This window comes from Prionailurus viverrinus, chromosome D3 (genome assembly GCF_022837055.1).
Source record: "Prionailurus viverrinus isolate Anna chromosome D3, UM_Priviv_1.0, whole genome shotgun sequence".
Taxonomy (NCBI): Eukaryota; Metazoa; Chordata; class Mammalia; order Carnivora; family Felidae; genus Prionailurus; species Prionailurus viverrinus.
Window position 1 is genome coordinate 64,053,438 of NC_062572.1, and position 22,436 is coordinate 64,075,873.

At 37.3% G+C, this 22,436-nt stretch overlaps 1 protein-coding gene across 2 annotated transcripts in view; it reads left to right on the plus strand.

Annotated features, from left to right (window-relative positions):
- PIK3C3 (phosphatidylinositol 3-kinase catalytic subunit type 3) overlaps positions 1-22,436 on the plus strand; it is a 151,954-nt gene that overhangs the window by 88,014 nt on the left and 41,504 nt on the right. For both annotated transcript variants that reach the window (XM_047828089.1, XM_047828090.1), the window contains 6 exons: positions 754-870; positions 4,146-4,277; positions 7,739-7,867; positions 8,722-8,791; positions 10,551-10,615; positions 17,211-17,295. In XM_047828089.1, the coding sequence (XP_047684045.1) occupies positions 754-870; positions 4,146-4,277; positions 7,739-7,867; positions 8,722-8,791; positions 10,551-10,615; positions 17,211-17,295 (598 nt within the window). The remainder of the gene's footprint in view (positions 1-753; positions 871-4,145; positions 4,278-7,738; positions 7,868-8,721; positions 8,792-10,550; positions 10,616-17,210; positions 17,296-22,436) is intronic.

Genomic DNA, 22,436 nt, shown 5'->3' on the forward strand with positions numbered 1-22,436 from the left:
TAGTTCTCAGAACTTCTCTGCATTTAGCTTATTGGCACATAAGTACTTGGTTGTCTCTTCTAACGTCAGTCTGTCACAGCTTTTGTCATCTTGTGAAGAAATTTCATTTTCTCTGAGCTTAAATTTCCTCACTTTCAAAATGAGGATGATAACATTTGCTCTTATACTGATAAGCCACTCTTATCAGTTTATTGAGAAGATTAAATGAGAAAATGTATTTTATAATATTTTATGAACTGGGTATTCACTACATAAGACTTTATGGCATTTAACTTTTATAACTTACATTTTACGAAGCAAGCATGCATTATGTTGCTATTTGAGTGCTTTCCTTTTTTTTTCCCCAGTAGAGTTTTCGTTCCTTGAAGGTGATATTGTTTCTACCATATGCCCAGTGCATTTCTAAAGACATCATAGGCTTTCAGATACTTACTGAGTCAATGAGCGAATGCATTTTGGGTGAATGAATTCTATCTTATCACATGGTTGTATTTGAAAAAAAGTGCTGTTTTTGATAGATTAGTATTCGCTGAAGACTCAGATAATTTTCAACTTTGGAAGAGTTGGCAGTGTTTAAATAAGCTACCAGTTTTCTCATTATCTCTGAATCAAGATAATTAATCTTTTTCAATTTCACTTTGTATTGAAGTTTGTAGCTATTAGAAGAATAAATAAAGATCACCCATGCTATTAAAGAAACCCTGATCATTATGCTACACAGAACTAATTTTCCTTTCCTTTGAATCCCTACAGGGTGATAAGTCTGTCAGAGTTATGCGTTCTTTACTGGCTGCTCAGCAAACGTTTGTAGATCGTTTGGTGCATCTAATGAAGGCAGTGCAGCGTGAAAGCGGAAATCGTAAGAAAAAGGTAAACCTATGGGCTTTGCTTTTTATTTTTGACTAATGATGTCTTGGTATCATAAAATACTGAGTCCTGGTACTATCTTTTTGGGTTGATCTATTTTATGAAATTCTTATGCAATTATAATAATAGGAGGATTTATAAGTATTGATTATATACAGGATCCTGTTTTATGAATTTATATCTATATAGGTATAGATAGATAGATTTAATCCTCACAACAACTCTGTAAGTTAGATGATGCTATTATCTCAATTATAAGAACAAATGGGGGTAGAGGGGTTAAGTAATTTGTCTACCATCCTCAGCTAGTAAATATTATAGTTGGGGTTTGTTCCTAGGCATTCTAAGTCCATGTGTATTTTTTAAGTTTATTTATTTATTTATTTTGAGAGAGAGAGTGCAAGTGGGGGAGGGGCAGAGAGAGAGGGGGGACAGAGGATCCAAAGCGAGCTCTGTGCTGACAGCAGAAGGCCTGATGTGGGGGCTCAAATTCCCGAACCATGAGATCATGACCTGAGCTGAAGTTGGACGCTTAACTGACTGAGCCACCCAAGTGCCCCTCTATGTCCATATTTTTAATCTACAGTGCTTTATTGGGTCTCATTTTAGCATCTTAGCATCTTTGAATATAATCTGTTTGATGTGGAAAGGACCTGTACAGATATTGATACTGGAAGCACTCTGAGAAAATCAAAGTCCAGAGTGACTTGCCCAAGGTTGCAGAAGTAGTTGCTTGTGACCTCACTGGCTTTGCATCTGTTCTCATGGCTAGAACAGGGATCTTTCCATCAAGTAAGGCTTCTACTTGATGACAGTAGATGAGTATTTGTTCTTCATATGTTGTTTTTCCTCATCACTAGCCCATATGATGTGAAGGATTCACTCTGAATCTTCTCTTTACCTAATCCCATCACAGGCAGATCTTTCTTAGTGATCTTTGTAAAAGAACACAACAGACTTTACTGTTGTTCTTCAGACTTGTGAGAGGAAGGTGGAGAGAGGAAAAGGTGAAAAATTGAGTCAGGAGTTCAAAGGCAGGGATCAGCTGTAAAGAGAAATGCTAACAGATATGTGTGTAAGGAATGATATTCACAAGGTTAAGAAGGAGAAAATAGGCGGAAGAGAAACACATTTTTATTGAGATGACCTTTTTTTTGTTGTTGCTGAGAAAAATAAGAAACCAAAGTTAAATACTAAATCCCTACTGCTGTTCCTTCTGGAGCCGCTCTCCCCAGAGGTGCCTGTGTGAGGGAGCAATGTGATCCCACATACCCACCTGCAGGAATGTCTGTTCCTGTGGCTGTCAGTGTGGGGCATAGATTTCAACCAGCTTGTTTTTGTGTGGTGTGCTCTTCTTTTTGGCACACACACGAGTCTCTGGCTACACTTCAATTTTAGCTATCCTGGAGGATAACTGACTCCTTACCTATTTGAGGCATCGCTTAAAGCTTCCTGAAATAACTTTTGTTTTTACCACACAGCCTAATATTTAAAAAAAGTTTTTTTAATGTTTATTCATTTTTGAGAGAGAGACACAGAGTACGAGTCGGGGAGGGGCAGAGAGAGAGGGAAACACAGAATCTGAAGCAGGCTCCAGGCTCTGAGCTGTCAGTACAGAGCCCGATGCGGGGCTTGAACTCAAGAGCTGTGAGATCATGAACTGAGCCAATGTTGGATGGATGTTTAACCAACAGCCATTCAGGCGCCCCCAAAATTTAAAGCTTTCATTTTGAATGTTGTTAAGTATTCTCTTTTCACTTTATCATTCTTTAGGTGATAATATTCATGTATTTGTTGTATAAAAATGTATTTGGCATGCCTACAGCATGGATCTAGGGATACAGCAGCAAACATAAAGATCTCTATTCTTAGGGAGTTTTGGAGGAGAAAGTAAATAGAATAAATAAGTGAAATATGTAGCGTGCTAGATACTGTTGTATGCTACAGAGGAAAATAAAGCAGCAAAGGAAGTAGGAAGTGCTGGGTTTGAGGAGTAAGGCAGTGAGTGTTTCACTTCTCAATAGAGTGGTCGGGAAGACCTCACTAAGAAGGTGACATTTGGACAAAGACCTGAAGCAGGTGAGGGAGCGAGCCATGTGAATATTTAGAAAAGGCCATTGCAGCCAGAGGGACACCAAGTACAAAAGCCCTGAGGTGAGAGTGTATGTGTGTGTGTGTGTGTGCACGTGTGTACGTGCGCACGAGAGATAGAGAGATGTATGTGTGAAATAGGAAGAAGCCCGGTGCATTTGGAACAAAGGGAGACTGGGGGAGAGCAGTAGGGGATGAGGATGGAGGACAGAGATAATAGGGACACAGATGGAATATATCCTCGTAAGTCATTACAAGGACTTATGACTTAAACACTGAGTTAGCGTAGAATCTGTTGGGAGTTTTGAACAGAAGAGTGACGTGACCTGACTTTGGTTTTAGCAGCAGTACTCTAGTTGTTTGTTTTGTGTTTGTTTATTTATTTATTTATTTATTAAAAAAAAATTTTTTTTTCAACGTTTATTTATTTTTGGGACAGAGAAAGACAGAGCATGAACGGGGGAGGGGCAGAGAGAGAGGCAGACACAGAATCGGAAACAGGCTCCAGGCTCTGAGCCATCAGCCCAGAGCCCGACGCGGGGCTCGAACTCACGGACCGTGAGATCGTGACCTGGCTGAAGTCGGACGCTTAACTGACTGCGCCACCCAGGCGCCCCTATGTTTATTTATTTTTGAGAGAGATTAGAGTATGAGCAGGGGAGGGGCAGAGAGAGAGAGGGAGACACAGATCTGAAGCAGGCTCCAGGCTCTGAGCTGTCAGCACAGAGCCCGATGTGGGGCTTGAACCCACAAACAGTGAGATCATGACCTGAGCTGAAGTCGGATGCTTAACCAACTGAGCCACCCAGGTGCCCCTAGTTGTTTATTTATGTTAAAGTTTATTTATTTTGAGAGAGAGGGAGCAAGCACGTGCATGTGTGTGTGATTGGGGTGGGGCAGAGAGAAAGGGAGAGAGAGAGAGAATCCCAAGCAGGCTCTGTGCTATCAGCGCAGAGCCCAACCCGGGGCTTGATCTTGTAAACTGTGAGAAGTTGAGCTGAAGTCAAGTGTTGGACACTGAACCGACTGAGCCACCCAGGCGCCCCTCCTTTATGATGCATTGCACATAATTTTATGGTGCTTTGCAAACATTTTAAAGTTAGTAGAATTAGTTTTTATGTCTTTACCCTGTATATTATAAACTACCTTTACATTTTAACTCAATTCTTTCTGATTTGTTCTCTTAGAACGAGAGACTACAGGCATTGCTTGGAGACAATGAAAAGATGAATTTGTCAGATGTGGAACTTATCCCATTGCCTTTAGAACCCCAGGTGAAAATTAGAGGAATAATCCCAGAAACAGCTACACTATTTAAGGTAATTGTGATGGATATCTAATGTGTATCATTGGAACCTAATTCTGTAAAGCAAAAACACTCCCTTCAACAATGATTTTGCAGACAATATCTATAATTTTGTTTGATTTAGTACATGCTAGATAAAAAATTGTCTTTTGTTTATTCAATGTGTCTTGATTTAAAGATCTTGTATTATCAGTAGGCATTTTTATGTGAAATGTGTAAAATACACTTTTTTTTTAAACTCTGGGTTTTTTAATCTTTAATTTTTGAACTTTTTATTAATTAGAACCACACCTACTTTTTCCATGTAAGCTTTAAAAAAAATAATTGCAAAACTTATATTACTCATTCAGTTCATAAATCCATGTAGTAACAGTCTCAGTTAACCTTTTTAACATTTCTTGATCTGATATATGTTCTTGTGACTTAAATTTTTTCTTGTATCTTCAGCTAGTAATTCTCATTAGTCCTTTATAGCATGTCACGCTTCTTTTGGCTGGCCACGACTTGGATAGTTAGAAAGAGCTGGTAGCAACCACTTTCCACTTAGTCCCAAGGAGTGAGCAGCATTAGCTGTGAAGCATCATTATCTGTTGGGCATCATAAAGAATGGTCTCAGGGATACCTGGTGGTGAAGTTTTGTGATTCTAGGGGTACAAAGCATAAGTTGCACTCAGATATTACTTTGTATCCAGAAAAGAAAGGGCTCATAGGACAATGACTTATGAATATAAAAAGGGGTGTGATTATAGTAAGAAGTAGTTTGGAATTTTTTCAAGGGTGTGTTTAAAGGCAGCCTATGGCTGCACATCTCATTCAACTGAAAGGCTGTTTTATAAAGCAGCACTGAACCTTATTGCATGGTATGGACTCTGATAGTTTCTATTCTTTTAAGAATTATTCTGTTCCATTAAGTTTTAAATTTAACTTGCAACTTGTTTAATTGGTTTTAAATCTCATTAATGGATTATTACCTGCAATTTGAAAAATACTGGTACAGGAGATAAAATGCAAATATTTCTCAGCTTGTGCTTACAACCCACTGGAAGCTGAAATGTAAAGAGTTGCACACAGACATTAACAACCAGTATACCTGTATACAACTGGTGTTCCTTTGGACTTGAGGTCTCAAACAAGATCAGCTTCTAATATTCACATTCCCTGAGGACTAACTGAGAGCAGTAAATAAAAAAGGTAGTTTTACCAATTTTTTGAAACAGGATGAGTTGAAAGCAGGAGTTGTAAGAGTGGAGTATAAGAATATACCTGCCCCTATTGTTAGGTAGATTCTGGACCCATTTTCTCCTGAAGTGTGCAGATAATTATGTCTTACATGCACAAAATGAGTAGCCAATAAAATACCATGAAATGTATTTTTGATCCTGATACTCAGTTTTTTTTTTTTTTCTTCCAACCCTAAAGTATGTGAACATTCTTGAAAATTCTGGGTTGGAGTTTAGCGTTAATGGTTTTAGGGTATTTATTATATTATCATAGTAATTCTTTTTTTTTTTTTTTTTTTTTTTTTTTTTAAGAGATCGAGCTCATGCACAAGAGCTGGAGTTGGGGAGGGGCAGAGGGAGAGGGAGAGAGAATCTTAAGTAGGCTCCATGCCCAGTGAGGAGCTCCATCTCAGGACCTTCAGATCATGATCTGAGCCCAAATCAAGAGTCAGAAACTTAACTGACTAAGCCTCTCAGGTGCTTTTCTACTATAGTATTTTTAAAAAAGTTTATTTATTTACTCTGAGAGAAAGAGAGTAGCAGTAGTGGGAGAGGGACACACACACACACACACACACACACACACACACACAGAGAGAGAGAGAGAGAGAGAGAGAGAGAGAGAGAGAGAGAGAGAGAGAATCCCAAGCAGGTACCCTGTAAATGCAGAGCCCAATGTGGGGTTCAATCCTACCAACCTCGAGATCATGACCTGAGCTGAAATCAACAGTGGGATGCTTAACTGACTGAGCCACCCAGGCACCCCAGTCATAGTAACTCTTAATCATTTTTTGGGTCACAAAAGCCTTTGAGGTAATTTATAAAATATATTTTTGCTTGGGGTGATAAAAGGATACTCCAAATTTAAGATAATTTAAAATTCAGAGTTTTAATACACAAGAGGTTGTAAGTTCTAAACATATATTCACTGAAGCATTTTTGATGCCTTTTACCCCTTCATTTTATGGGGAACTTTTCAAGCATGCAGCAGTGTTTAAAGAATTACACAGTAAACAACTATATATACCTACTGTTTGACTTTTGTTAACATTTTATGTATTTGTATTTGCTCTGTCGCAAATTTGTCTGTTTATCCCTCTGTCTGATACTTCTTTCTGTTATTTCTCATCACCTGTGTAAATTAAGGTTGTAATGGCTTTCTTTGTCAGACACATTTCTTTAGACTATCATACATTTTTTCAAATTTCAATATTAAAGGATTTTTTTCCCCTCAGTGATCTAAACTAATAGGGCATCTTTTTCTGAACAGTTTTCTGACCTTTTATCTCCAAGTAGGTATCTCAGTGTGCTACTACTCCACATGAGGTGGTTTCTAAAGTGAGTTTAATTCCATTAATTATTGATTTAGACACATTTATAAGCTACATTGGAGATTTCAGCTAGTTAAGGGAAAGATTCAGGGCAAAAATATAATTATTCCAGAATAAAATATATAGGTATTTGAGACCTCCCCTCATTTGATAAAAGAGGAGTTTGAGTCTCAAAGCTGCATGACTAATCATATGCCTGCTATTAGTAACCATGGCTCATGACTTTCTATCTGGTGCATTTTTTTTTTTTAATGTTTGTTTATTTTGTGAGAAGAGGAGAGTGTGTGTGCATAAGTGAGGGACAGAGAGAGAGGGAGAGAGTTCCAAGCAGGCTTTATGGTGTCAGCGGGGCTCAGTGTCACAAACTGAGAAATCATGACCTGAGCCGAAATCAGGAGTCGGATGCTTAACTGAACTGAGCCACCCAGGCACCCCTCTATCTGGTGCACTTTTATGCTGTAGTTTTATCTCATTTATTTCATTATGTCTGTAATATTAAAACGATGATGGCAAACATAGATAGAACATCTGCTTTGTATCAGGCGTGGTGCCAGACTCTTGTTCCTCTATGGTTTCTAATCACCTTAGCAGCGGTGCAGAGGAAGTGTTACCTTCATTTTACACGTGAGGAAACAGGGTAAAGAATATGTGCAAGATCCAACATCTAGTACCTGGTAGAGCCTGGATTCCTATCTGTGACTGACTCCAGAGCTTTTGCTCTATATGCTGTGTAATCTTCTGAGTATTAGCTAGTTCGTAGTTTTCTTCAAGGATTCCTCTTGTGTCTTGTTGTCAGCCCATTTTGTTTCTTTAGGTTCTGCTTACCTATTTGTTTACCTTATGTGTCAGCATTTCCTATGTGCATGGTAGGTCTTTGTGCATTAATTTACATCCATATTTGAAAACAATATTTTTATTTTCAGAGTGCTCTTATGCCTGCACAGTTATTTTTTAAGACAGAAGATGGGGGCAAATACCCAGTTATATTTAAGCATGGGGATGATTTACGCCAAGATCAACTTATTCTTCAAATCATTTCACTCATGGACAAGGTAACTATAACTTTATATTGGCAGGGACCATTTTTTAATTTTGGTTTAGTATATATGCAGTGAATGGACACTGAATTTTTTTTAACATTCAGGTGCAATCATAGGAAGCTCAGCAATCTCCAGTTGACCTTAAACAACTTTAGTTGTTTTTATGCACTGCAGAGTGACTCTTGGGTTGAGTATAAAATGAAATTGCAACTGTTCCTTTTTTTTTAAATTCTTTTTAATGTTTATTTATTTTTGAGAGAGAGATAGAGTGTGAGCGGGGAAGGGGCAGAGGGAGGGAGACACAGAATCCAAAGCAGGCTCCAGGCTCTGAGCTGTCAGCACAGAGCCCGATGTGGGGCTTGAACTCACAAACCGTGAGATCATGACCTGAGCCGAAGTTGGTTGTGCAACTGACTGAGCCATGCAGGTGCCCCTGCAATTGTTCGTTTTTATTAAAACTCTTTTCTCAGTTACGTTCTCTTGATGTTGAGTTTAGTAACTCCCTTCCTCTTAGTCAACTAGATCTTTTTCTTCTTTAAATTGCATCTCTGCCTCTGGCTTTTAAAGGAACGTATTTGTCCTCATTTCCTTTTTTTTCTGAGTTCTAAAATACTTTGTGACTAGAAAGAGCTGCATAAATGAGTTGGAAGACCCCCAGTGTTGATTGAAAACTATTGACAGTGGTTTAGAATAAGTTTTAAAAAATTGACATTCCATCAAGTGCTTAATAAATTTATTTTTGATGATCAAAGTACAATTAATTTAGTAATCTCTTATAATAAGCTATTATAATACTTACCTGAAAGACTGCTTCAGAACAATCTTCATACTTGCTTGGTTAATGTATTTTATCATTTGATCAAAAGCTGCTACGGAAAGAAAATCTGGATTTGAAGTTGACACCCTACAAGGTATTAGCCACTAGTACAAAACATGGTAAGTTTATTTTACACCATGGTTGTTTATTTGAGTGTCTAATAAGTACACTTTTCCTCTTTTAATTGAAAGTTAAGAATGCTAGAGATTGAATTCATTTGTAGCACTGAAGGCTGACTGGGCCTCTTTCCCTTTCTCCCTGGCTCCCTCTTGAAATCAGCATATTTGTAAGACAAATTAATACCTTTACACTGTATTTCTTTGCATTCAAAACTGGTTATAATTTACAGTAGTTTTTTTCATACTAATCTGTGTCCAGAATCATCATTTGAGAGTTACTGTGACCCAGAGTGACTCTGTATTGTGCTCTTAAAAAAAGCCACTCAGCAATGATGCTGCCTCTGAACTAGTTTGTTTTTTTTTTTTTTTTTTTTTTAATATAGAATGATAGCATCTAAGTCTTTCTGAGATTGAATAACCTCTGGAAATTTGATAGACAGTTCCCTAGGAATGCTTGCCTACAGCCTATTGTCAATTCCATAGTCTTGATACTCTCAGAGCGTCTCACCCTTTGATACCTGGGAAAAACAAAAGTATCCATTTTAGGTTTCTTGGCCTTCTGCTGGCCACCCTCAAATCTTTTTGGTGGTGGTTTAATTCCTCTTCTCGCTTTCTCTCGGAATGATCTTGTTTAAAGTGCACATATGATCTTTGACTATCCTGCATAAAATGATTTACTCACTTCCATTCGCTCTTTGGACAAAGTCAGAAGCCTTAGCTTGTTTTACAAGTTCCAGCATCCTGTGACACACTCCTGTACCTGTCTCTCAAGCCTCTCTTTTTCCAGTCTCCCCCTTGCTTCCCAGGCATTGGCCACATGGGTCACCTTCCATTTTCTCGAATGCACCATGCTCTTTTCAGCCTTAAGGCCTTCATTTATGTTATGATCGTTATCTTTAGCATCCTTTCCTCACAGCTTTACCTATTAACTTTCACTGTCCTTCAAAGCATGGCTCAAATGTCAGATGCCCTCTGATCTCTATGGTAATTTAGGTCTCCCTACACTATTCTCTTTCACAGTACCTTTTTATTCACAATATTTATCCCAGTAAAAATTGCAGGCTTCTTCAGTGTATAAAGGCAGGGTCAAAGCTCTGTTTTTTATTGGCAAACTTATTATTGCATGGGAGAAAATCAGTGAATATCTTAAGTGAACTGATACACACTATTCCCTGTTTGTGATACAGGAATGAATGAGACATTTCTTACTTTAAAGGAGTATATGGTAGTTTCCTTCATTCAACTTTGATTTTTCTTAATGTCCTCCTCCTTTTTGGTAGTTTAAGGGATTTATACTTCTGTCATTTCCCGGAAATGGCAGAACATGTAGTATTAGATAAAAAAAGCAATGAACATAATGCAGTTTTAGGCTTAGTTGATTGATATTACATAATTTCAGAGTTCTTAAAGTGATTTTAAATTTGGAATATTTTTAATTGGCATATGTTATAAAAGTACAGAAAGAAATTTTTGTGCATATTTAAGAAGCTTAGCTGTTACTTTTTTTCTGTGTATACAGTAATAGAAATTGCCCTGGAGAAACATACAGATTAAGTCAATTTAATTGAAAGAAGAGTTTACTTCTAGTTCCTATGACTCAAATGCCAGTCTAAACTTAATATCTTGTTTACAGACTCTTTAAGTCATTTGAGTATGCAGTGTATGCATTTGAAAATGAAGGCTATTCTTAGTAGAACCCTTATTATTTTTATTGCTTTACCAGTGTTGCGCTTAATGCAGTGCATGTATTTCTTTGTAGGCTTCATGCAATTTATCCAGTCAGTTCCTGTTGCTGAAGTTCTTGATACAGAAGGAAGCATTCAGGTACAGAACCAATTTTAAATGAGCTATGCAATTCATGAATATAATATCGTTTTAAAAAGTTCAATCTTCATAAAAAGTGTGTAGAGTTAAAAGTGCATGTTTCATTTTATCACTGTTCTTTCCTTGAGTTGTTTTCCTTTTCTCAGAAGTGAATAATACTAAAAGTTACAAATTCTTCCATGTTAGTATGTACAGATGCTTAGTTCCTTAAACGGTGCCTGGCACATAATAGGGGAGCGGGAATAAATTTTAAAAGTTTGTTAGTTTATAGTTATCTTATATTCCAAACTATGGAAATTCTACAGTGTGTTTAACTACAAATTAACATTTGGCTATTTCCAACTTTATGGTTCTTCAGAACAGTACTACATGCTCTTGCTCACACATGTTTTGCTCATTTGTTTTTAAGACCCCTCTTTTCCCCTTCAACCTTGTTGCTGTCCTTTAATATAGGAATAGGTGAGCGGTTCCTAGAGACAGAGCATGAACGGGGGAGGGGCAGAGAGAGAGGGAGACACAGAATCGGAAACAGGCTCCAGGCTCTGAGCCATCAGCCCAGAGCCTGACGCGGGGCTCGAACTCACGGACCGCGAGATCGTGACCTGGCTGAAGTCGGACGCTTAACCGACTGCGCCACCCAGGTGCCCCAATTTGTGTTATTTAAAAAAAAAATTTTTAGTGTTTTATTTATTTTTGAAAGAGAGAGAGACAGAATACCAGCTGGGGAGGGGCAGAAGGAGAGGGAGACACAGAATCTGAAGCCGGTTCCAGGCTCCAAGCTGTCAGCACAGAGCCCGACGTGGGGCCCGAATCACAAACTGCCAGATCATGACCTGAGCCAAAGTCGGATGCTTAACTGACTGAGCCACCCAGGCACCCCAATTTAAATATGACTTTCTTTTTCCCTGTGTAAGAAGAATGTATGTAATTTACACAAAAAAACCTGATATGCCTGAAATGAAAGCTAATACAGGATGGACTTGACAGGGGATATTTGTTACAATGTGTTTTGTCTTTCCCAGTTTAGCATGTAATTCAGTATGGAGTTTAGATTTGCAGAAAAGCATTATTCTCATTTCTTGGCAAAACAGGTGGTTATACTGTTCTTTGGTGTAAGGAATAATCACTTGCAGTAGTTAAACATTCATGCTCACTAGAGTCTTTTGGGTTTTCTATGTATGTAACACGTCATCTGCAAATAGTGAAAGTTTTACTTCTGCCTTACAAATTTGGATGCCTTTTATATCTTTTTGTTGTCTAATTGCTGTGGCTAGGACTTCCAGTGCTATGTTATATAAAAGTGGTGAGCGTGGACATCCTTGTCTTGTTCCAGACTTTAGGAGAAAAGTTCTCAGTTTTTCCTCCTTGAGTATGATGTTAACTGTGGGATTTTTATATAAGGACTTTATTATGTTGAGGTATGTTCTTTCTAAACCTACATTGTTGGGGTGTTTTTTTCTTTTTATCATGAATGGATGTTGTACTTTGTCAGATGCTTTTTGCATCTATAAAAATGATGCAAAGATAATTTTAAGAATAAAAATTATTCTTTCTCTTATTAATGTGACATACCACATTGATTGATTTGTGAATATTGAACCACCCTTGCATGCCAGGAATAAATCCCACTTGATTGTGGTGAATGACTTTTTTTTTTAATGTATTCTTGGATTCTGTTGGCTAATTTTTTTAAATTAAAAAAAATTATTTTTAATGTTTATTTTTGAGAGAGAGCGAGATTGACAGAGCATGAATGGGGGAGGGACACAGAGAGAGGAGACACAGAATCTGAAGCAGGCTTCAGGTTCTGAGCTGTCAGCACAGAGTCTGACATAGGGCTCAAACCCACAGACCATGAAATCATGGATTCATGAGCCGAAATTGGATGCTTAACCAACTGAGCCATCCAGGCGCCCCTTGGTTTGCTAATTTTTTTTTTTTTTTAAGGTTTTGCATCCATGTTCATCAGAGATACTGGACTACTAGAACTGATGAATGAATTCAGTAAAGTCGCAGACTACAAAATCAAGATATAGAAGTCTATTGCATTTCTATACGTTAATAATGAAATAACAAAAAGAGAGGAAAATAATCCCATTTATAATTGCACCAAAAATAATAAAATACATAGGAATAAACTTAGCCAAAGAGGTGAAACACCTGTACTCTGAAAACTACAAAACACTGATAAAAGAAATTGAAGATGACACAAAGAAATGGAAAGACACTTCATACTCATGGATTGAAAGAACAAATATTGTTAAAATGTCTATGCTAGTCGGGGCGCCTGGGTGGCTCAGTTGCTTAAGCATCCAATGTCAGCTCAGTTCATGATGTCGCAGTTTGTGAGTTCGAGCTCCGCGTTGGGCTCTGTGCTGACAGCTCAGAGCCTGGAGCCTGCTTCGGATTCTGTGTCTCCCTCTCTCTGCCCCTCCCCTGCTCGCACTCTGTCTCTCTTTCTCTCAAAAATGAATGAACATTAAAAAAAAATGTCTATACTACTCAAAGCATTCTACATATTTAATGTAATCCCTATCAAAATGCCAACAGCATTGGGGCACCTGGGTGGCTCTGTCAGTTAAGCGTCATCCAACTTTCGGTTTTGGCTTAGGTCATGGTCTCACAGTATTGTGAGTTTGAGCCCTGCGTCAGGCTCTGCACTAACAGTGCAGAACCTCCTGGGATTCTGTCTCCCTGTGCTTCTCTCTCTATCCCTTCCCCACTCATGATGTCTCTGTTTCTCTCAAAATAAATAAACTAAAATAAAAGAAGAAAATCCCTTAAAAAACTACCAACAACATTTTTCATAGAACTAGAACAAACAGTCCTAAAATTTGTATGGATCCACAGAAGACCCCATAAATAGTCAAAGCAATCTTGAAAAGCAAAATTGGAGTTATCACAATTCCAGACTTCAGATTATATTACAAAGCTGTAGTAATAAAACAATATGGTACTGGAACAAAATTAAGACATACACATCATTAAAACAGAATAGAAAGCCCAGAAATAATCCACACTTACACGATCAGTTAATCGTTGACAAAGGAGACAAGAATATGCAATGTGAAAAAGTATCATCAGCAAATGATGGTGGGAAAACTGGATAGCTACATGCAAAAGAATGAAACTGGACTACTTTCTTAAATCTGAAAATGGATTAAGGGCCTAAGTGTGAGACCTGGAACCGTAAAAATCCTACAAGAGAGCATAGGCATTAATTTTTCTAACATCAGCTGGTAACAACATCCTTCTAGATGTTGTATGTAGATGATGTCCAAGGCAAGGGAAACAAAAGCAAAAATAAACTGTTGGCACTACATAAAAATAAAAAAAGCTCTGTAAAACAAAGGAAATGACCAATACAACTAAAAGACAGCCTGCTGAATGGGAGAAAATATTTGCAAATCACATATCTGATGAAGGGTTAGTATCCAAAATATATAAAGAACTTACACAACTCAATACCCAACAAATAATTGAATTTAAAAATGGGCATAAGACATTTCTCCAAAGAGGACGTCCAGATGGCTAACAGACGCATGAAAAGATGCCCAACATCACTCATCATCAGGGAAATGCAAATCATAACCACAGTGAGATACTACCTCATTTCTGTCAGAATGCCTAAACTCAAAAACTCAAGAAACAACAATTGTTGGTGAGGATGTGGAGAAAACGGAATCCTCATGCACTGTTGGTGAAAATACAAACCAGTGCAGCCATTGAGGAAGACGGTATGCAGGTTCCTCACAAAATTAAAAATAGAACTATCCTATGGTCCAGTAATTGACACTGCTGGGTATTTACCCAAAGAATATGAAAACACGAATTTGAAGGGATATATGCATCTTTGTGTTTATTGCAGCATTATTTATAATAGCTAAACTATGGAAGCAGACCAAGTGTCCATCAATAGATGAATAGATACTAGGGCGCCTGGGTGGCTCAGTCAGTTAAGCATCCTACTCTTGATTTAGGCTCAGATCATGATCTCACGGTTTGTGAATTTGAACCCTGAGTTGGACTCTGAGCTGACAGATCAGAGCCTGCTTGGGATTTTCTCTCTTCATTTCTCTCTGCCTCTCCCATGCTCATGCTCATTGTCTCTCAAATTAAATAAACTAAAAAAAAAAAAAAAATCGATGATACATGCTTGCACACACACATAGGAATATTACTCAGCAATTAAAAAAGAATAAAATCTTGCCATTTGCAACAGCATGGCAGGATCTAGAGGGTATAATGATAAGTGAAATAAGCTAGTCAGAGAAAGACAAATACCATATGATTTCACTCCTATGCAGAATTTAAGAAACAAAACAAATGAACAAAGGAAATAAAGAGAGACATATCAAAAAACAGACTTTTAACTATAGAGAACAAACAGAACATTAGCAGCAGGGGGGTGGATGGGGGAATGGGAAAAAAAAGAAAAGCAAATAGCTGGGGCTCAGAACATTAAACTGCCTAGGGTTGATGTTTTGCTATGCAGTTTTCCAGCTGTGTAACCTTGAGTCACTTCTTAACCCTTTGTGCACAGAAGAGTTAACAGAGCAGACCTGAGGCTATTACCTTTAGAAAGGTCTGCTTGCTAAGTTAGCCTTTGACTGGTATCTGGGAACTTGGCTTTCAGTGTGTTATTCCTGTGTTCTCTGATAAGAGTGGTTCAGTGTGCCTAGACTGTACAAATAATTTGATTTACAGTGAACAACTTGCTTTCCTTCTTGAATTTTAACAGTTGCTAGACAGAGGGTGACTTTATGACCAGCCTCCAGTAAAAACCTTGAGTGCTGAGTCTATAATGGGCTTCCCTGGACAGAAACATTGCACCCAGATTATTGCCTTTTTTTTTTTTTTAAATTGGCATTGGAGAAAAGTAGTAAGTATGCTCAGCATATCCCCTCATAGAAGAGAGCCAGGAGGCTGACACATGGATTTCTCCAGACTTTGCCCGTGTATTTTCCCTGTCCTGATTCTACTGTGTATACTTTTGCTTTAATAAGTGTCACTTGTGGTACAACCATATGTTGAGTCTATGATTCCATCTAACAAACTTGTCGGAGTTGTTGACCTCCTAACATACCCTTTAGGTCTCAATTTTTGCATCTGTGAAATTTGGATAATAATTTAATAGTATCTGCCTCTAAGATTAGTACCTGAAAATGAGGTGAAGTGTATGTAGAGCTTTAACATAGTTTCTAACTGGAATTATTATTTAATAAAGTTATTAGTTATTGTGTTGCTGTGTGCAGTTGTGATTTGGTAAAATAAGGACAGTGCAGTTGGTATATTGATTCCTGGTTTCATGTCTGATCTGTGTAAATAGTTTTGCTGAGTCAGAGGTTATTCTCATGTTCAACTTCATTAGACAATAAAAACGTATTTTCTCAAATAGTTGTTTTTGGGAAGTTATTCTGTTTCTCATTGCTATACATCTTTGCCTAATCTTAATATTGTCAGACTTTTAAATTTGGTATTGTAGTTTTAGTTTTCCCTAATTATCACAGGTTGGACATTAAAACATATATGTGTAGGCTATGCATTTCTTCTGTGGAGTCCTTATTTACATCTTTTGTTCATTTTCCTCTTGGGTTGTTTGGGTCTTATTGATTTATAGGAGTTCTTTATATATTCTAGGCATAGATCCTTTGTCAAGCCCAAGGGTGTTCAGAAAAGCTGAAACATAGGGTAAACTTTTTTTTTTTTTTTAAACAGCATGTTACTTGTGTTTTCAAATAGTATATTCTGTTTTTCTTTAACATCTACATGTAAGGGAATAGTTCTAGTTGGTAATCAGAAACAAAACAAAACATTATTTTCCCCACTGTTTCCAGACTCTTTGGACACTCTAGTGCATGTATTGTGTCCCTATAATTCTTTTGTTCAGTTAGCGTCTCTCTTATATTTATCTTTCCATCAATTTCCCCTGGGAATTATTGGCACTTTCTAATCATTTTTATTGAGCTTTTTTTTTTTAATTATTATTATTGATGTATCATTGACATACAGTATTATATTACTTTCAGGTGTACAACACAGTGATTTTGACAATTACATACATTATGAAATGATCACCATAAATCTAGTTACCGTCTGTGACCACACATAGTTATTATAAGCAATATTATTGACTATATTCCCTGTGCTGTAGTTTATATCCCCTTGACTTATTTGGTTTACAACTGGAAGTTTGTTAATGCTAACAGTGTTTCAGTAGCTACACTTAAAAAGTAATTTCAATAACTCATGTTCACTTTAAGGAGAATGTATGATACAAAAAACCCCCTCTGAATTGTTTACATTCAGAAGAAAGGTGAAAAAAAAGTGATAGAGTATAGAGAAATAAAAGTAAATTCATTTCATCTAATGTTTTCCCCCTAAGGTGTAAAAGTAGCAGCATACTTTTTTTTATCTTAACTGTCTGCAAGCACAGTAGTAAGACTGATTCTTAGAATATACTTTTTAAAGTCCACATTTTATAATTATTGACTAAACATTAGGCCAGGTACTTGGTCATGTTTTACAATTGCAAAATGCCTGATTTGTCAAGGATTGTATTGAGTTTCTAAACATGTGAATTATATCTTTTCAGAACTTCTTTAGAAAATATGCACCGAGTGAGAATGGACCAAATGGAATCAGTGCTGAAGTTATGGACACTTATGTTAAAAGCTGTGGTAAGTTTTTCAAGCTCTATTTTCCACTGATGCAGTGAAGTCAAGGAAATAGGCTATCCTGATGTTGCTATATTCATACACATTTGTACATTGTAGGATTTTATCTTACTCCATGTGGGCTGCTCTAACAAAATACCAGAGATTAGGTGGCTTGTAGGCTGGAAGTCCAAGATAAGGTACCTACTTGGTCAGTTGACGGCCCTTTTTGGGGAGAAGACTTTTTTGTTGTATCTTCATCTGGCAGAATGGGCTAGGGAGCTGTGTGGACTCTCCTTTTAGAGAGCACTAATCTCATTCATGAGGGGTCTACCCTAATGATTTAAGCACCCCCTAATACCATTACGTAGGGCTGTACGATTTCAACATGTGAATTTTGGGGGCCACAAAGACATTCAGATCATAACATTTCAATTCTCTATAAGAAGATGACTAAAAGATAGAAGACTGATAGAAGACTGATAGAAGACTGATAGAAGAAGTCAATTAATGTTTTGACATAATAGTAATTAACAAGGTATAAATTCTGTTTAGTCTTTGGTGAATGTATCTTTGCAATCAGTTAACTGTGTTATTATTACAAGTTATCTCTTCCTGGAAGCTGTTAATTTTCTCCAAGATTTTCCCTGTGTTTGAGTAACTACAATTAAAGAGACTGAGGGAAAAGTCTCAGCAATAATTATGCTTTAGATAAATCTCAAGAGCTATGTTAGGAGGATGCCTCTCATGATATTTTATTTTATGGTCCCTTCCTGGAAATAAGTAGGTAGTAGAATGCCAGAGGGATTAATTCGTATCGTTTCGACCATTTATGCCTACCTATCCTCATGAAGTTTATGTTCTAGAGGATTTTTTAATTTTCTTAAGCAGTTTTTTGTTTGTTTGTTTTATTTGTTTTTGCTTTTAATAGCTAGATTGTTTAAAAGAGGGTTAGTAAAGGAGTTGACACTAGAGTTAGCCCTGGATGGGATATGGTATATAAGTTGTTCCTGTTTTAAGTTCCTGTTTATACCTAAGGCAAAGTAGGTAAGGGACTTTAGACACATGTAACAGTTGTATTTAAACTTTCATATCATTTAATGGCTTATAAACTGATTCTTATACATGACATTTAAAAATTTTTCACAATGTTCCTATGAGGTAGTATTCCAGATTATTTTAGACAACATAATTTACTCCCAAATTTATACTAGCTGATATATAAAGAAGTACATCTAGTTGGCTGAGAAGTATAAAGAAAATGTAATATAGCTGGGAACTTTAAAAGCACTGAAATAAAACATGTATGTGTATATTAAAATCCTTTATGGTTTTAATCGTATTTTTACTGAAGGAATATAACGTGGTACGTGTAACTGTGCTCTCCCTTAAAAATGACCATGTACAGTGTATTTAAAGACTAAAAAAAAATTATTGAAACATTCTAGAGAAAATGTATTATTTCTTTTAGTTCCCCTTGCTCTCCCAACTCTGTATTTCTCTTTTCTTTATCTCCTTCCCTGCTTTCCTTCTTTTCTTCTTTCCTTTTCCCCTTTCTCTTCTTTCCTATTTTTTTGACCTTCAACTCTTGTTTTCTGTGTTCTGAAAAAATTACGTATCATCTAAAGACTAGGCAGGACATCTAAGATCACTCACATGACAGTTCATAGTTCATACTGTCTTTTATAGCAAGACTTGTCTGTCGAGTGTCCTGTACCTGGCTTCTCTGTGGCTTGGGGTTCTCAGAGCTGGGTTCCAAGAGGAAGTATTCTAAGAAACAGAAAGTAGAAATTGTTGGTTTCTGATGGCTTGGACTGGGAAGCTGGTCATTTGTCATTTCTGTCATAATCTCTTGGTCAAAGCAGTCACAGAGCTTGCCCGGACCCAAAGGGAGGGGTTATAGTTCCCACTTTGAGTGAAAAGCACGTTAAAGAATGTGTGGCTATTCTTTAGTCCACCACGCCTAATTACTGAAAACTTTTTAACATCATGAATCTATTTAACAAATGAATGGTAACTTTTTCTGCTTGAAATATATACACACACATACTATCTATAAATATTGACTAAAATTTTGAAAGCCTTGCTCACTCTTAGTAAAATTACTGGAACAGTATATTATGGTTGCATGTCGTAATTGTTTTATGTAATGTTCTATTACATAAATGTTCTATTACATAAATGTTCTATTACATAAAATGTCTTTTATGTAGTGTTCTATTTTTTTCCAAGACCTAATTAAAATATGACTGGGTTTTTCATATAAAAAAATAGCCATTTCAAATTGAACTTCTTGGGGCACCTGGGTGTCTCAGTCAGTTGAGCGTCTGACTCTTGACTTCAGCTCGGGTCATGATCTCACAGTCCTGAGATCAGGTTCCGTGCTGGGTGTGGAGCCTGCTTAAGATTCTCTCCTCCCTCTTTCCCTCTCCTGCATGCTCATGCGCTCGCGCGCTCTCTCTCTCTCTCTCTCTCTCAAAAATAAAGAAATAAGTTAATTAATTAATTGCACCTCTTGGATACTTCAGTTCAAATTGGATCTTGCTCCTTTCTTTCCCTAATATTGTACTTTTATTCCTTTCCTGATAATCGATTTGATGGCAAGCCTTCTCTTCATCTTATTTTGAATAGCCTTCTTTTTCCTTTGTACCTTGTTGTGTTACAAAATAATCATTTGTATTTTAGGGTGTTTGGTATATTGGAGGTTGAAAGCCATTATTTGAGTTTTTCATTAGAGGATTTAGTGATCAATAAGTTGCTACCTTGTACTAGAATCTGATTGTTGGACATTATCATATAGATGTATGTATAAGTTTCATTTTAAAAAGTAAAGGTTTAGATTTTTGGCAGAGTGTAAGAAGAAAGTGATAATAGTTTTGGTGACAGTTTTTTTCCAGATTATGCAAGGTATCAAGTATATTTCATGCAAGTAAATAGAACATTAATTATTTTTACAAATATATTTTTGCTAAGTAAAGGGAGATAGTATCATTTGGTTCTCTAATATTTCTCTGAATTTTACATCAAAGTTGTATTGTAATACCAATTTAAAGATATTGTGCATTTCATATGGGCTCAAAACGCTAACGGGCAGTATCCTTTTGGCAAAATTCTCTTGGACAATCTACTCTGTGCCATCTCATATTATTCTGAATCTGTTATCTGTGCTTTAAAAATTTCTGGGGATCATCTGACTCTTAATTCATGTCTTTTCCAGCATGTTCTCTCTTAAGCATTGATACTTTGAATTATTGGGACACCCTGATTTCACCACCACCACCACCCCCCCCCCCCCACCCCATTTATATACATATGAAAGAGAGAAGATCATCTGTTATCTCACTTGACTTAAAAAACAAAACAAAACAAAACAAAACAGCGGTGCTTGGGTGGGTCAGTTGGTTAAGTGTCTGGCTCTTGATTTTGGCTCAGGTCACGGCCTCATAGTTTGTGGGATCGAGCTCTGTGTCCTGCTATTAGCATGGAGCCTGCTTGGGATTCTCTCTCCCCCTTTCTCTCTGCCCCTCCCCTGGTCGTGCACTCGCTCGCTCGCTCTCAAAACAAATAAACTTTAAAAGAAAAAACCAAAAACATCTATTAAAATGACCCTTAAACATATTTATGACCTTAACCCACTGAGGCAGGGTAAAGGCTCTTTCCCATACATTTCCCATTTCCATTGGAAAATAATCCAGTAATAATTACTGTAAAAGCAAACGTGATGATGGAAAGTAGTATATAAAAACATCTTGCTTTGTCAGTAGAGACAGGCAAAATTCATGGCATGTCTAGTTGTGTAAAAATTTTAGGTCAAATGTACTGTTGCTACACATGTGAATCATTACTCTGTAGAGGTAGCTAAACAATGAAACAAAGTAAATAATGATAAAACTAATTTATAATGAACCAAAAGATAAGCTGCACCATACAACAAATCAAGTATATTGATACACAGTGATGTTCTTTTGGAAAATTGCCAGTGTTTTAACAACGTTCTGATGCATATTATCAGGAGTTTTCTATCCTTCACAAGTATTGAGTGGCAGCCAGATTGCTAAGTGACTTACGTATTAGAGAGCTCGGTGTCCTAAGTTCTTATGTGTTCTCTTTATGAATTTCCTTTAGCATGGCGCTCACTGATGTCGGAGTGGAGGGCCATTAGTCGTTTGTGGATTGCATATTTTGCAGCAGTTTTAGAGCAGCACCACTCCAGCATTACCACTGTAATCCCTGGACCAGCAGCATTGGCTTCATCTGGGAACTTGTTTGTATTAACAGAATCTCAGGCCTTGCCCCTGATGTTTTGATTAGAATCTTCATTTTAACAGGATTCCCAGGGGATTCTAGTACATTAAAGCAGAAGGGAGTACACAAACTGTGGTGTGTATAGCAATCACTTTCTAGCACTGCCCCGAGAAATTCTGATGCAGCAGGACTCAAGTGGCCCTAAGGGTTTGCATTTTTTTTAAATGTTTTTATTTATTTTTGAGACAGAGAGAGACTGAGCATGAGCAGGGGAGGGGCAGAGAGAGGGGGAGACACAGAATCTGAAGTGGGGTCCAGGCTCTGAGCTGTCAGCACAGAGCCAGACACGGGGCTCGAACTCACGAAGTGTGAGATCATGACCTGAGCTGAAGTCGGACGCTCAACCGACTGAGCCACCCAGGCGCCCCAGGGTTTGCATTTTTAAGAAGCTTCTAGGGGAGAGTGATGCTGCCATTCTGTGCATCACATTTTGAAGAGCAGTTTCCTAGCAAGAGTCAAATTAGTTTCTTTCTACAACCTTCCTCATAGTAAGTATTTTAGGATTTTTAGGCCACATGATCTCTGTTGTAGCCATTCAGCCAGACCAGTGTCGTGCTCAAGAAATAGGTAAATGAATGGACGTGGCTGAGTTCCAGTAAATTCTATAAAATATAAAAACAGAGGAGGTCCCATTTTGGCCGTCAAGCTGTATTTGCTCACCCTTTATATAAGTGGCCCTCAAGTCCCTCAGTGGACCACTTAATGTGTCAACAATTGTATTCAGCTGAAGTTAACATAATCTATAGTGATGTACACACACAAGTCATTTTGTTTTTTGTAAGAAGCCCAGATGTCAGTCATTGTAGTTGCTTTAGCTGCTTATGGATGTTAGGGCCAACCAAGGTCTTTGTGATTCTCTT